The sequence below is a fragment of the Mchenga conophoros genome, linkage group LG15 (genome assembly GCF_057382185.1).
Source record: "Mchenga conophoros isolate Kocher_MC1m ecotype Shallow Benthic linkage group LG15, M_conophoros_male_GT1.1, whole genome shotgun sequence".
NCBI lineage: Eukaryota > Metazoa > Chordata > Actinopteri > Cichliformes > Cichlidae > Mchenga > Mchenga conophoros.
Window position 1 is genome coordinate 26,591,918 of NC_140540.1, and position 16,083 is coordinate 26,608,000.

At 44.7% G+C, this 16,083-nt stretch overlaps 1 protein-coding gene across 3 annotated transcripts in view; it reads left to right on the forward strand.

The window, feature by feature from the left end:
* The window catches only part of arid1b (AT-rich interactive domain 1B), a 43,700-nt gene that overhangs the window by 23,168 nt on the left and 4,449 nt on the right, over positions 1–16,083 (forward strand). For 2 of the 3 annotated variants that reach the window (XM_085245960.1, XM_085245962.1), the window contains 9 exons: positions 185–339; positions 421–527; positions 2,963–3,100; positions 3,806–4,015; positions 4,184–4,403; positions 14,207–14,342; positions 14,710–14,885; positions 15,191–15,338; positions 15,782–15,898. In XM_085245960.1, coding sequence (XP_085102086.1) covers positions 185–339; positions 421–527; positions 2,963–3,100; positions 3,806–4,015; positions 4,184–4,403; positions 14,207–14,342; positions 14,710–14,885; positions 15,191–15,338; positions 15,782–15,898 — 1,407 coding nt within the window. The remainder of the gene's footprint in view (positions 1–184; positions 340–420; positions 528–2,962; positions 3,101–3,805; positions 4,016–4,183; positions 4,404–14,206; positions 14,343–14,709; positions 14,886–15,190; positions 15,339–15,781; positions 15,899–16,083) is intronic. The other variant, XM_085245961.1, reaches the window with a different exon arrangement.

Sequence of the window (16,083 nt, forward strand, 5' to 3'; positions counted from 1 at the left end):
TTCTAATATAACAACAGCAGTTTTAAACTGGACACTGGATTAATATTTGTTCTGGATGGAAACCTGCTTGGGTCAGTGCTCTGACCTGCTAAGCCCTCAGCTCTGCTTCTTTGGCTCCTCTAACAACACAGTTCCAGCCTGTTCCACGCCTTTGTAATGGTCATTTATCCTTTTTCCTCTCCAGGCAGGGCAGCTACCCGGGCATGACACCGCTGGGTGCAATGGGCCCTGGAGGTCCAGGAGGCCACGCAGGTCCTGGAGGTCCTTACAGTCAACAGCCAGGGAGTAACTCTGGGAGGATGACGCCACAGGGACCCCCCTACAGTGCCCCACCATCAGGTAGGAACGCAGACCTGAGCACCTGTCAGAGACTGGTTGGACGTTGCGGAGGTTATGAATTCTGATCTCTTGGTCTTTCAGGCCCCGTGATGATGCCAGCTGAAGGGATGGGTCCTCACGCAGATGCCAAGCAAAGGGTGGAGCTGAGCAAAGAGGGTGTTGGTCCTGTAGGAGAGCCCAAACCCAAGGTTTCTCTCTTTGGATTTTTTTTCCCAACAATATCTTTATTATTTTTTACATTTTAATGACTTACAAACAGTCAGACAGCAAAAAGAAAACAAAAAAGTAATCAGATTTGTCACTCCGTTAAAGGCCTAAATTTATCATTATCCCAAATCAAATGTCATTGCCCTCAGTCCTCGTCCTCCTCAGATAATACAAATCCTTCTACAAAATTCACAAATGGTCTCCACACCTTCTCAAAACCATCCAATTTCCTTTTCAGTATACATGTTATCCGCTCCAATGGCAAAGCCACCATCATTTGTTTTTTCCACTGTGTGATACTCGGTTTCCTTGTTCTTTTCCCATTTTAGTGCGATTAATCTTTTTGCTTGTAACAAACCCCTCTTTGGCTTTTTACTAACCAATTACAGCAGCTGCTTGGTCATGGTTCTGGCTTTCAATTCAATTCAATGTCTTTATTGTCCCACAAGGGGAAATTAGTTTAGTTTAGCAGCTGGAGGATAAAAATAAACAGAACAATACTATAAAATAATAATAACAATAATAATGACAGAAAGTTCAAGGACAATTATTTGCCATTAAGGAGACAAGACGCAGTAGGGATAAAAGAGAGCTTTCTTCTCTGAGCACGCTCAGACAGATGCACAAGCGCCCAGTCTAACGTGAGAGCAGCTTAGCCTCTTCGTAACTGAAGTTCTTCTGATTTTACCACAGTTTAAGTCGGAAGTTTATTTGATGATGTCATTAAATTGCACCTGCCGCAGGTCCGATGCTAGCAAGTTAACTGCTGTTTTTTACACTGATGTGATTAAAACGGAAATAATCCGCAGAGAATTTGTAAAAAGTGATAAACCCGTCTGAGCGTGTCGGGGACGGCAGGTCTGTGGGCGGTTCCTGTAGGAAGTGATCCAATGAACTGCTGAACCATCAGTGCCTTAAGCCCCACCCAGTGCTGATGGTTGGCTCCTTGTGGACTCTAACATACTTACCAACCTGTCACCTGACAGTCAGCGGTATCCTTTAAAGAGTTTACCTTGAGAATGGTTATTTCACTGCATCTCTGAGGCTCTCTGTCGGTCTGTATGTGTGGACGGCCTTTAAGGCTTACTGCCGTGAAGGTGAAGGCTGTGTGGCAGCAGATGCTGAGCTGACGCTAACGTGCAAACGGGATCTATTTGTGTTTGTGAGAATGAAGCTGGGGGTAGGAGAGCGATTCCCCCAAGTTTCACCCTTCCTCTCAGGCAGTTCTCTTCATCATGGCTGACAGCACTGATCAGTTTACTCCTAGCAGCATGCCACTCATTACACCTGAACCCGTCTTTGCTTCATCAGCTGGTTTGGAAGAGTAACAGAAACCCAAAATAACCAACACGAGGCGGAGAGCGGCGCTCTCTTTTCTCTTGTCTGTTTCTTCTTGTTTTCCTCACTCGGCTTAGCAGCTGCAGAGTTTCTCCTCCTCCTCACTGCTCTCTCTGACTCTCTTCACCTCGTTATCTAACAGCGAAGTGTCGGCCTTGATCACATCCGCTGCCGAGCTGTTTGTGGCAGTCGGGGTTACGCGAGGCGGTTCAGGTGATGAGCGGAGGCTGCTTTGTTTGCAGGAGAGTCTCAGCTTGGCTTCCTCATTAGACGCCGCCGCTGCTAATTTTTCCCAGTTTGCGTTTCATGCGGAAGCGGTTTGACACTCCACAAGTTAGGTGATGTTTTTTATGTCAACTGTCAGAGAAACTTCAAAATAGATGTGAGAAAACGAGGAAAGTGAAGCGAGTCGTCTGTTCTTGTTCCCTCGATAACGAGAGGAAACCCGATCGGCGTAAACCGTCACCACCTACAGGAGACGGCTTCATCAGCGTGAGCATTTATTGAATCTGTGTTGAGTGACATTTTATACAGGACGGGTTTTATGCTTGATGAGCACTGACAGGTGGAGAGAGCTGCTAAAAGTCACATTTCACTGAAATGAGAACATACAGGATGATGACAAGAGACGCCGGAACAACTCTGCTTACAAACGTGCTGCTTTTTTTGTGCGTTTCCCTGATTTGTCCTTGAGGGCCACCGTACCAGGCTATGTGGTTAGTTTAACAAAGGCTTCACATCCAGAGCAGCACACACCAAAAACCAAGGAGAACCAACCACACAAGTGTGTGTCTTCACTCCTTTCCTGTCGTCTCTAACAAAGACAGACACACACACACACACACACACACACACACACACACACACACACACACACTCTTCCGTGTTCGCTGTAATTAACCAGAGAGCAGCGGCTGGTTCTCTGCATTTAACCAGCTGTTGGCAGACATGTTGTTTCTGCTGTCGGCTAACTGCAGGTGCTCCAACCTAGACTGCTGCCGGCTGTGAGAATGAAAACCTGAGGAAGAAACAACTCCTTCTGATATGTGTGTGTGTGTGTGTTTGTGTTGTATCAAAGGACTACAGCTCACAGTGTGTGTCCCAGCCCCCCACCCCCTGCCCCATGTCCCCCAGCTCGGCCAGCCTGTCGTCCTGTCACGGCGAGGACAGCGATGGCATCAGCAGCCACGCCTGGCTCAGGACGCCGAGCAGCCCGGTAAGCAGCGCAACGCACAAACACAACAACAGTTTGCACTAATTACATCGACACTTCCTGCTGCTCGTGGATGAAAAACCTCTGACTCCGGATCCCGTCACTTGCAGACGGTTTTTTTCAGACACAAACCGCATGAGATGAATCCGCGTGGTTCAGATGTTATTTTGTGTCCATTTCTTTATCATTCATTGAGTTCATTTGCTTAATTTCATGAAATGTAGCATGTGAGCAGCAAAAGAAACAGACCTGAGGGGTGGGGCAGTTGGTAGTTATATTAAAAGTCACAGAAGATCGTTCTGTGGTTAACGTTCACTTCTGAACGGGCTGCAGGTGATGTCACAGTCATGCAGGCGTCCACCTCATCTGAACTTCCTGTTTTTTTACCTGTTTCTGGAGATCTGAGATTTTCGTAGGATGAAGCAGCAAAAAGCTGAGGGTTGAGGTGCTTCTCCCTCCACGCCAGCGACTGCTGCCATGTTGACCTCTTGAACTCTGATTCGGAGTTTCTGGTGGATGTTTATTAGTAACGTGGACAGATCTGTCTGAGTGGTTTTAAAGTGCCGCTCATGACTGACGTGCTGCAAACTGTCACCTGTAGACAGGTGTGGGTGTGTCGGTCTTATTTAGAGGTTCCTTTGCAGCTCTGACATGTTGGCTCCGCCTCTGTGATATGGAAAGCTGAAGGTGCTGTCTGTGTCTCTGCAGAAGCCCAGCGTGGCCACCATGACCAACGAGAAGATCACCCGGCTGTACGAGATGGGCTCTGAGCCAGAGAGGAAGCTGTGGGTGGACCGATACCTGTCTTTCATGGACGAGAGGGGCACGCCTGTCCCAAACCTGCCCGCCGTCGGGAAGAAGCCACTAGACCTCTGCAGGCTGTACCTGGCTGTCCGTGACATTGGAGGACTGGCCATGGTGAGGCAGCACTGATCCTCTCTCTGTCTCTGTTTCCTCTTCTTCCTCCTTCAGGGTTCAGCTAATGCCTCATTCATTAGGTCGTGGAGATCGATCGGTAAATAAATTTGGTTGTGCGTTCCTGCCATCTGCTTGTCTCTGAATCCGTGTTCCCGTTGTGGCTCTCAGGTGAATAAGAATAAGAAGTGGAGGGAGCTGTCATCCCTGCTAAACGTGGGGACGTCCAGCAGCTCAGCCAGCTCGCTGAAGAAGCAGTACATCCAGTACCTGTTCGCCTATGAGTGCAAGATGGAGCGTGGCGAGGAGCCACCACCCGAGGCCGCAGGGCCCGCCGGAGACGCCAAGAAACCTCCGTCACTCCAGGCCAAGATCCAGCCGCCCTCCCCGGGTAAGACAGATCTTCTGACACCGGAGAGGTTCACACTCAGCTTTGTGTCTGTTTCCAGCTGAAAGTGTAAAAATCAGAAACGAGAGTGAGACTGTGAGAAAGGAGGTGTTACTGATGCTGCTGTAGGGATCACACACACACACACACACACACAGCCAATTATGTAACACACACTGCGAGCTGTCAGGCAGGCTGGAGGAGAGTGTGAATGTAAACATCAGTGACCTCATACTGACCTAATTTCCCACGATGCCGGTCTTGCTCTCTCTTCACTGCAGAGTTGTCTCTTTGTCTTTGTCCTCTCAGTTTCCTTCTTTATCCTTGGTTTCACAGACACACCAACACCAAAGAAACACTGTAGACTGATGAGAGCGCTCTGAAAACATTTCGAACATCTTAAATTTAACTGTCAAATCACAGAATGATAAATAAATGATATTAGAGTAAGTGAATATTTTGCAGTTAAAATGTGATTCATTCCTCTCCTGTCGTTTGCTGGGGAAGTTTGCCTGGGACCCGAGCCCCATGGCTCGAAAGCAGTTTGCTCACTCTGTGTCTGTCATCCATTTTCCGTTTTGCTGGTGACAGCTACGTCTGCTCATCGATCAAGGGTATTCCCAACTCTGGAGTCGCCGCCCTGCCCAGCAGGTCCACAGGTTTAATTCAAGTACCGCTGCAGTCAGCTGTAGATTCTGCAGATAAACCGTCATCAATTCGGTTCGCCCTGCTAAACGTTCACTCTATAGTAGAGATGGCACGTACCACTTTTTTATGTCCGATACCGATATCATAAATTTGGATATCTGCCAATACCGATATGAATCCGATATAGTGTTTTTTAATCAACAAAACTGTTTTTTAAATATCTTGCTGCATTTTGTATAAGTTCATACTCAAGTTTAAAACAACAACTACACTAAAGCTATTCTGTTATACCTGTATGCAAAAAAAAAAAATTTCATAGTTCAGCAATACTGATCAATCTAATAAACTTAAACCTACACCATCCTCCCTATTCTGGTATTTTAAAGAGTACTTAGCATAAATATTAAGCAACCTAACTAATAGGGTTCCAACTCCCAGCAACAACAAAAATAAATAAATAAAAAATAGGGAACCACCCCTCACGCTCCACCTCATGATGCTTAATCGACGTAATCAACCTTAATTTGATGCAGTGTGAAAAAAAATGCACAGAAATCAATTATTTTTCAAGAAATATTAAATAGATTCAACATCTTTCTTCAACAAAATTGCAGACTGCACAGATGGTACCTTCCCAAAGGAAAAAGTACTATAGCTTACTAGGGTATATATATTAGACTTAATAGTTACTATATACAGTAATTGACTTCTATTCATTTTACATCAAATTAGAGATGGCACGATACCACTTTTTTATGTCCGATACCGATACCATAAATTTGGATATCTGCCGATACCGATATGAATCCGATATAGTGTTTTTTAATCAACAAAACTGTTTTTTAAAATATCTTGCTGCATTTTGCAAGTCTGCAAGTTCATACTCAAGTTTAAAACAACAACTACACTAAAGCTATTCTGTTATACCTGTATACAAAAAAAATATTTCATAGTTCAGCAATACTGATCAATCTAATAAACTTAAACCTACACCATCCTCCCTATTCTGGTATTTTAAAGAGTACTTAGCGTAAATATTAAGCAACCTAACTAATAGGGTTCCAACTCCCAGCAACAACAAAAATAAATAAATAAAAAATAGGGAACCACCCCTCACGCGCCACCTCATGATGCTTAATCGACGTAATCAACCTTAATTTGATGCAGTGTGAAAAAAAATGCACAGAAATCAATTATTTTTCAAGAAATATTAAATAGATTCAACATCTTTCTTCAACAAAATTGCAGACTGCACAGATGGTACCTTCCCAAAGTAAAAAGTACTATAGCTTACTAGGGTATATATATTAGACTTAATAGTTACTATATACAGTAATTGACTTCTATTCATTTTACATCAAATTAAAACTTTGGGTGTCAGATAATTATTTATTAAAAGCTCGACATTTTAAATGAGAATAAGAAAGAAAAGTATGTCTTTGTGCCCCCTTTTCCCTGTTCATGCCCTATCGGCCCCCCTGGCTAAACTTTGCTAGATCCGCCCCTGCACAGTTACCAGCGTCAGCTACGTAGAAAAAGATCCTGGAGTAGAAAGTAATATTAAATAAATTCTAACAACAGCTTATCAAGCTTAAACGTTCTGCTGTTGTTCAGCCGCTGGTTTCCTCTTTCTGGTGCAAAGTGGGCCAAAAACAAACAAGAGAGACGGACTCGCGACAGAAAAGCCGATCAGCTGATCATTTAAGCAGTTTCACGATTGAAGTAGCAGCCGGAGAGCGAGAGGCAGTCGCTTGTTAAGCTTAACGTGGGAATGCTTTACAAACATTCAGAGATGGACTTACACACTTGCTTTACTTCTCTCGGGGATAACTTTGTCGGAGATGAAATGCCAGGTTGCTAGCGAAGCTCCACATGCTATCCAGACCACCAACAGGTCCGGCATGCCACAGCTGCTCTATCACGTGATGCATACTGCTCCGACTGCTAACGTTCTGAGGTGAGTTACGGCGTGTTGCAAGTTTTGCGAGGTGCTTTCGTGATATTTAATGGATCGGATTACATTTTTTATTTTTCTCCGATATCCGATCCAGTAATTTAGGTCAGTATCGGACCGATACCGATACGTAATATCGGATCGGTCCATCTCTACATCAAATTAAAACTTTGGGTGTCAGATAATTATTTATTAAAAGCTAGACATTTTAAATGAGAATAAGAAAGAAAAGTATGTCTTTGTGCCCCCTTTTCCCTGTTAATGCCCTATCAGCCCCCCTGGCTAAACTTTGCTAGATCCGCCCCTGCACAGTTACCAGCGTCAGCTACGTAGAAAAAGATCCTGGAGTAGAAAGTAATATTAAATAAATTCTAACAATAGCTGATCAAGCTTAAACGTGCTGCTGTTGTTCAGCCGCTGGTTTCCTCTTTCTGGTGCAAAATGGGCCAAAAGCAAACTAGAGACACGGACTCGCGACAGAAAAGCCGATCAGCTGATCGTTAAGCAGTTTCATGATTGAAGTAGCAGCAGGAGAGGCAGTCGCTTGTTAAGCTTAACGCAGGAATGCTTTACAAACATTCAGAGATGGACTTACACACTTGCTTTACTTCTCTCGGGATAACTTTGTCGGAGATGAAATGCCGGGTTGCTAGCGAAGCTCCAAATGCTATCCAGACCACTGACAGGTCCAGCATGCCACAGCCGCTCTATCACGTGATGCATACTGCTCCGACGTGCTAACGTTCTGAGGTGAGTTACGGCGTGTTGCAAGTTTTGTGAGGTGCTTTCGTGATATTTAATGGATCGGATTACATTTTTTATTTTTCTCCGATATCCGATCCAGTAATTTAGGTCAGTATCGGACCGATACCGATACGTAATATCGGATCGGTCCATCTCTACTCTATAGCAAACAAATCATTTATTCTAAATGATCTTTTTATTAAAGAGTCTCTAGATTTTATGTGTCTGACTGAGACGTGGCAGCAAAATAAGGATTATGTCCACTTGAATGAAATCTGCCCGTCTGGCTGTTCTGTCATTGGAACTCCGCGTCGTTTAGGACGTGGTGGAGGACTTGCTGCTGTTTACCAGGACAGACTCATATGCAAACTGATGACCTCGGACTTCTTTTCTTCATTTGAGTCACAGATGATGAAGGTCGGTTCTCTGAAAACCTTTTACTGTATTTTAATCTATCGACCTCCTGGACCTGCTGGGGTCTTTCTAACTGAATTTAACGACCTTCTGACATCGATCATTAAACTGGAGAAGGTTGTAATATTGGGAGACTTAAACCTTCATATTGATGACGCTTCCTGTAACACTGTTGCTGAGCTCATCACTATCACTGAGTCTGTTAACTTTAAGCAGCATGTTTCTGGCCCCACACATACAAAGGGCCACACTCTTGATCTTGTTTTCTCCCTGGGTTTAAATATACATGATGTATGTGTGGAAGATGTCCATGTGAGTGACCATAGTTGTATATTCTTTAATTTGTCATTTTACGTGGATCCTTCACCTCCTAAATTGATGATCCAAAGGCGGATTATAAACCAGGATGCTGCTAGAAGGTTTTCTGCCATGTTTGTCCCTCGCATGGCTCAAAATGATATGGATTCACTTATTTTGTCTTTTAATAATCAATGTAAATCTATTTTAGATACGGTGGCACCTCTGAAACTAAATGTTGTCCATTCTTCAAATTTCTGTCCTTGGATAAATGAAAATATTCGAAATTTTAGGAGATATTGTTGCAAATTAGAACGTTTATGGAAGGCTTCCAAGCTTGAGGTCCATAGGGTACATCTCAAGGAATCAATTTTCTCACTTAACGACATGATAAAAAATGCCAGAACGGAATATTTTGCTAATCTAAAAGCTTCAAAAAAGAAAAATCCCAGAGTATTGTTTGATACAATTAAAAACATTGTCTCTCCTGATATTCCTCATGTACCAGTCTATACTAAATCTGATTGTAATGACTTTTTAAACTATTTTGTTAATAAGGTCGCTGCTGTCAGGTCTAATATTTCTCCATCATCCTCTCAGTATCACACTGACACGTTGCTTACCTCTGATACCTGGTCCTCTTTTACTCCTGTTACCTTACAGGACATCAGTGCTCTGCTTGGTTGAATGAAACTGACTTCAAGCCACCTTGATGTACTTCCTCCATCATTTTTCATTAGTGTGTTTGACTCTATTGGCCCCTGTATTCTGGAAATAATTTTTTTTTTTTTTTTTTTTTTTTTTGCCTGTCCCGTTTGGCTCTTTTGCCATCAGAATTGTTGTCTAAAGGCAAAGAAAGATGCCCAACAGATTTACTTTACCAAATTGACCATCCCAGCCTTGCCATAATGGTCCATTTGATTCACCTTTTATTGTTTATTTTATTTTCACTTGCTGAATACGGGACAGACTTGACTGGAGGAAAGAAGGGGAGAAAGAAAGAGGGAAAGAGAAACAGCTGAGAAGAGGGACGGGGGAGAAGGGCAAAAAACAACAGAATGGGCAGAAAGAAAAAAAGAAAAGAAAAGAAAATGCATATATCGATCACCTGGATCACCTGTTGAGAAAGAAAAAAGAAAACAAGCAGAAGAGAACAAGAGTAATAGAATAAACAACATCACAATGATATATGGGAATATGACAGTAAATACTAAATATTAAACATTATTGTGCAGCACATAAGATCAACAGAACACAGTGTGCTTTGAGGTAGGAGCCAAAAAGGGTGTAGTTTGTGGGTGTGATCACCCGTGTGTACACCTGTGAGCATGGACGCGCTTGTTTTTTTAAAGGTTCCTTCATGTAATGATCTGCTAGAGGGTGTGGGGGGGCCACAGCCCCGTCCTCCAGGGCATGAAGCAGGTATGGAGGAGATCAAAACTCCAGACATCCAGAGGCCCCCAGAACACAAGAGACCAAGGAAGACCAACAGAGGGGCAGCCGCGCCACTGTCCCAGAAAGAGCTGAGGAGAGTCCCAGATGAGGGCTCACTCAGCAGCCGCGGAGCAGAAGCCAGGGGGGGTTGCAGTGATGCGCCCGTGAGCTCCGCCGGCAGCCAGCCGTGCCTGAGTGACCGAGCCCCAGGCCGAGAGGCCGGGGGCACCCCACCTCCGAAGTGGCCCGAGCGAGCCCCAGGCTCCAGGCCCCGATAAGCGGCCGCAAGGAGTGAGCCGGTGTGTACCTGGACGCCCATCCCCAGACACAAAGAACCACCAACGCACCGATGTCTGAGGGAGTCCGCCACTGGCAGGGGAAGTGGTGGGGGGGGGGAGATAGACCTCCAAACCTTGGAGGGCCTGAGATGTCCCCAGAGAGGTGGCGTCTGACACCCAACCTGACATATAGACACAGACATACAGGCACACACAGACACAAACATCCATTCCCACCCTCATGCTCTCATATGCACTTACTCCACACTCAACCAACGTGGAGACAGACATAAAGAGACGCTGTACACACGATCACACTCCCCAAGCGTACTCTACGAACCGGGTCTAGGTACCCTTGCCCCTGGAGGGGGGAACTGCACCCAGACCGTGTTACCCTTTTCCCTGCGGTGGGGAGAGGCAGACCGCCCCGACTCCGCAGCAGCAGGGAGGCCCCACACTCCAGACCGCAGTCGGACGGCCAACTCCTCCTAGCCCCCCCGCTCCAGCAGGTCGCAGAGAATGGGGGTGAGAGAAGACTCCAAACCTCCCTCCACCCGCTCATTGTAGTGTTGATGCATGTGTGTTCTAAGGTGCATTTAAAACCCAGGAGGGCATGGAGCTACCTGCCAGAGAGCAGCAGGTAAGCGCATAGTCCCTCTTGCTAGCCCTCAATGTCTACATGTATTTAAAATTGAGAGGTGGGCAACGACGCCAGGGGTGAGGTGTACACCCTGATGGTCTTTTGGAGTCCGTGTAGCGTTCCCACCCCCAAGATCCTATATGTATGTGTAATGAGAGTGTGAGTAATGTGAATGTCTAAGTTGTGGGATAAAATTGAGGCAGAGGCAGCCAGAAGGGGACGGGGGGGGTAGCCTCCTCTGCACCCTGGTGACATACCCCTACTCCAAGGCCCTGCATGTGTGGGTGGTTGTGGTGGAGCGGGAAGAGGGAGGCTGCTGGAGATGGGGAGGGAAGGAAGGGAGGGGCAAGTGACCCCTCCCTGGGGCCAGCTCCCCTGCTGACCCCAGTAGGCACCCCCATACTCCGCGACCCGCCAGGGAAAGGGGGCCCAGGCCAACCAGGACCCAAGCCCCCGAGGCCCGGCCAGGGCCCCAGCCCAGAGACGGAGAAATAATTAATACTTCTCTTTATACTGGCTCAGTTCCCAGCTATTTTAAACAAGCTATTGTTGAACCAATATTAAAGAAACCAAATTTGGACCCATCTCTTCCAAGCAGTTACAGGCCGATATCAAAATTATCATTGGTGTCAAAGATCTTGGAAAAAACAGTTGCAGAACAACTTAACAACTTTTTGGAAAAGAACAATGTTCTGGACATTTTCCAGTCTGGTGTCTAGTGACATTCTGATGGCAGCAGACTCTGGAGAGTACACTGTTCTGGTTATGTTGGATCTCAGCTCTGCTTTTGATACTGTTGATCACAGCATCATGATAAATAGGCTGAAGGACTTGTTTGGGATTACTGGTGTTGTTTTAAAATGGTTTATGTCGTATCTATCTGAGAGATCCTTTACTGTCTGTATAAATCATGTGCTGTCGGAAACATCAGTTCTGTCTTCTGGGGTACCTCAAGGATCTGTTTTAGGTCCTATTCTCTTTTTGCTGTATATACTCCCTCTAGGCCACATTATCAGATGTTACAATAACATTTCTTATCATCTCTATGCTGATGACATTCAGTTGTACTGTTCTTTCAAAGCTTCTGAGTTGTATAAATTGTCTTGTTTAAATAATTGTCTGTCAGAAATCAAACAATGGTTAAATGACAATTTCCTTCAGTTAAATGCAGATAAAACAGAAACCTTGATTATTGCACCTGATCACATGCTCTCAGAAATTAGGCAGCATATCAGTTTTTTAGACCCTTCATTTCAGTCGAGTCTCAGAAACTTAGGTGTTATATTTGACAGTTCAATGTCTCTTGAGAAACACTCTAAACAACTTGCCCGGAACTGTTTTTATCATCTAAGAAACATTTCTAAACTCAGGCTACTGGTGTCAAAGGCAGAACTTGAGATGATTCTTCATGCTTTTATCTCTTCTCGTTTGGATTATTGTAACGGTCTTTTTACGTGTCTCAACAAATCAGCTCTGGATCGCCTTCAGTCTGTACAGAATGCAGCGGCAAGACTTTTAACTGGTACAAACAAGAGGTCACACATTACTCCAGTTTTGGCTTCTCTTCATTGGTTGCCTGTAAATTTTAGGGTTCATTTTAAAATTTTAGTTGTAACTTTTAGAGCTCTGCACAGTGAAACCTGTGCACTGATTTATCACAGAGTGGTGAAGGTCACAGCTATCGGCCGCATCACTTATCAAATCAATCAAATGTTTGGTTTGTAAAATGAGGTTTGAGTCGACTTTATTTATTTTGTCTTACAAGACGCAAACAAACCTAAAATGTTCCTATAAACTGTTTGAAAATATAAAATTCAGTGATTTGTAGTAGGGCTGAACGATTATGGAAAATAATCTAATTGCGATTTTTTGCCCCAATATTGCGATTGCGATGCGATTATTTTTTAAGGTCTTTGTCTTCTGTATTATTAAACAAAGACAAGCAATACATCATATAGTATGGCCAATACTATATTACATTAATTTTAAACTGTTCTTTCCTGGAAGACAGACCTCTGTTATGATGACATGAGGTGATGCATGAATTGATGACTGACATTTTTATTTAACTTCTTCAATCACAACAGTATATTTGAACATACACAATAGTTTATTTTTAGCTTACAAACATCTGAGCATAAAGTGCTGACAAGGAACCCTGGTGTAAACGTTAAAATGAAAGTCAGTACAATGTGCAGATTGCAGAAATATACATAAACAAAATCAGTGGCTTTACCACACTCAGTTTTTCGACATCTGTGAACTACTAGACAGTCATTCAATTAAAAAATAATATTAAATAAATAAAACTAATAAATAAAAAATACACACATCTTACTGATCTCTGCAGTCAGTAACATTACACATAAAGTGCAAACATAATAGCAATTGTATAAACACACACACAAACACGCCTTTAAAATTTAAAGGCGTGAAATTGGACGGTCTAGTTCTGATTAGCGTCACCGCTGTCTCGGTGGAGTTTAATAAACTCGGCCGTCTGCTTCTTGCTATCTAAAATATAACCAGACACTGGTGTAAATTCTCGACTGTCTCATACTTCTGTTTAATACGTTTTCTGTTTGACGTTTAGTCAGCTGTGTGAAAACCAAGGAGGAACCCACCCGGGGGATTAATAAAGTTTTATTTTATCTAATCTAATAACTTTAATCTCAGCCAAACCGATTTACTCACGAACAAACAAAACACTGAAAAAAGCCCAACAATAACATTTTTAGGTTGTCTAAGTGACTTATATATTACGTTTAACCCGAGCAGCGAAACTCCGCGGTGATCTGAAAATGATGTGCCGGGAGTTGTGCCGTTCTCGGCCGCATCAGTAACCCTCGAGCTCCCGGCTAGCTGTCGAGCTGGTGGGTAGCAGACGCCTCTGAAAACGTCGAAGCACTTTTGCAAATATGGGATATCTTGATAAACCGGGCAGATATTTGATGTTTACATAAGTACTTTCTCGCCTGAAAATATGTTAAAAGTTTATTTTGTGACCCAGAAAGATTAGTATGAGTAATTTTAAAACTTAGTAGCGGCCGCCATTGCTGGAAACTGGAGTTTGGCTGGGCCGCGCTATGAATTCTGGGATATGGTAGTAATTTGGACAGCCTTCGGCGCGTCGCTGTGACGTAATCGGTCTACAAATGCGGCCTCAGGAGGATGCAGCCCATGAATTTGGACATGTCCAGAGTATAATCGCAGCCTTTGCGGTTAGAAAATTGCACTTGATCATGTCGCGATATTATCGCAAATGCGATATATCGTTCAGCCCTAATTTGTAGGTCAGCCAATTGATTAGACAGCAGCTGATGAAGAAGGCGTGTCTGAGCTCTGGTGTGCGGTGTGATGTCACATGATTATGTAACTCTGGTCTGTGTCTCTGCAGCGAACTCGGGCTCTCTGCAGGGTCCAAACACCCCTCAGTCCAGCAGCAGCTCCCTGACCGATGCCCCCGGAGACCTGAAGCCCCCGACCCCCGCCTCCACCCCGCAGAGCCACATGGCCCCCCAGCCTGGAAACAGGTAGGGGCAGAGCTTCAGTGTTAAACACACCTGAGCAAACTGCACATGAAGAACATGAAGAAGCCACAACAGAGTGGAACTTAAAGGTTTTCGTTCGCATCACGATTGCACAGCTGCAACTGTGATGCCTCCGAATTACACATCAGGCTCAGTCTGTTGGTGCAGTAACCTCACAGGCGCCATGTTATTGGTCACATGATGTCACTAAAAAGGCTCCAGAAGGACCAGCTCAGGTGAAGCTAGCAGACAGCTAGCAGTTACAGCTGCCTCTGTTACCATCCATCTGCAGGTTTTATGCTGCGTGTGGAGGTAATGATGTGAACCCGAACACTTTCATGTGACTCTCATGTCTGTGTTTTATGTTTAGGAGCGTGGGAGGAGTCAGTGTGCAGGACCCATTCTCTGAGGGTAGCGATCCAGCCTTCCACAGCAAACGAGGCCTGGGACCCGGCGGTGCTCCCTACCAGCAGGGAGGTGGTCCAGGAGACCCTATGAGGATGCAGTATGATGCCAACAAAGACCCTTATGGAGGAGTGAGGAAGGGTGAGGAGGGAAGAACTGAGGAGGACGTGTTTGTTTGAGAACCAGGAACACTGATAACACTTTGTGTTTTCAAGAAGCAGTAATCCATGCAGTTCTACTGTATTTAGTCCACTGCTTCCCCCTGGTGGTTGAAGCTTGAACTTTCAGTCTGACTGCAGTCTGACTGCAGGAGCTGCTGCAGATTACATCACATTATCGTACATCACCACCGAGCCAGTTTCACATCAGGGTTCATAGTTTAACACATAGCTCAGGATCAGTGTGTCTTTCTGGGGTTCACAGCAGGTTTTTGATTCTGCCGTCAGGTCCGGGTCCCGGCGAGGCCTTCAGTCCCGGTCAGATGCCCAGCGGTGGAGCCATGCAGGACATGTACCACCGTGGGCCACCCTCTGGACCGCTGGCAGGGATGGGCCCCAGACCCCAGTACTCCTACAGCCCCGGCTATGAGCGCAGGTGAGATTCTGCTCAAGATTTAAAGAAGCGTTAGCCCCACACAGATGTGAGTCTGTCTGAACTCAGCCACTGTATTCCCACCAGTTAGACTAAAAAAATGTCTTTCGTGTTTCACAGGAGTCCAGTTTTTCTGAATGTATTTAAAATCTATGAATGAAAAAGTGCACATAACTGTGAGTGATTCAGTTTTGCCCTGCAGCACGTCTGCTGGTTGTACACACACAGTTTGGTTTCTTTTTGTTTGTATTAAAAAGTTTAGCCGTGTAACTGTTTATCATCATGGCACTGTCAACTCTATGAACCAATTATTAAAAATGTTTTAGAAGAAGAAATAATCTCAAAGTGCAAACAAGGCTTTAAAAAAGTCTTAGGTGACAACTTTAAACACGGGAAACCAGCTGAAGTGTCTCTACTACAGGAGTTCACCTGTTTGTTTCCCACAGGCCGGAACATGCAATGGGCCCTGAGGGAGGCATGGCGCCCCCCGGAGGCCAGAACAGCATGGGTCCGTCTGCAAACGAAGCCAGCATGTTTCCCACCAACAGATTCCCCCACCAGAGGTGAGAGCGTGGATGTAACCAGCCCTCAATTATAGAGCTTTCATGTGATGTCATCTTTCTCATTTGTGTGACACTGTCTGTTCACGGGAGATTTGCTCCAAATATCAGATCATAGTCTAAACCCGGCCAAGTTTAAACAGTTTAACATGATTATGTGATCATTTAAGTTTCCTGTGTTGGCTCTT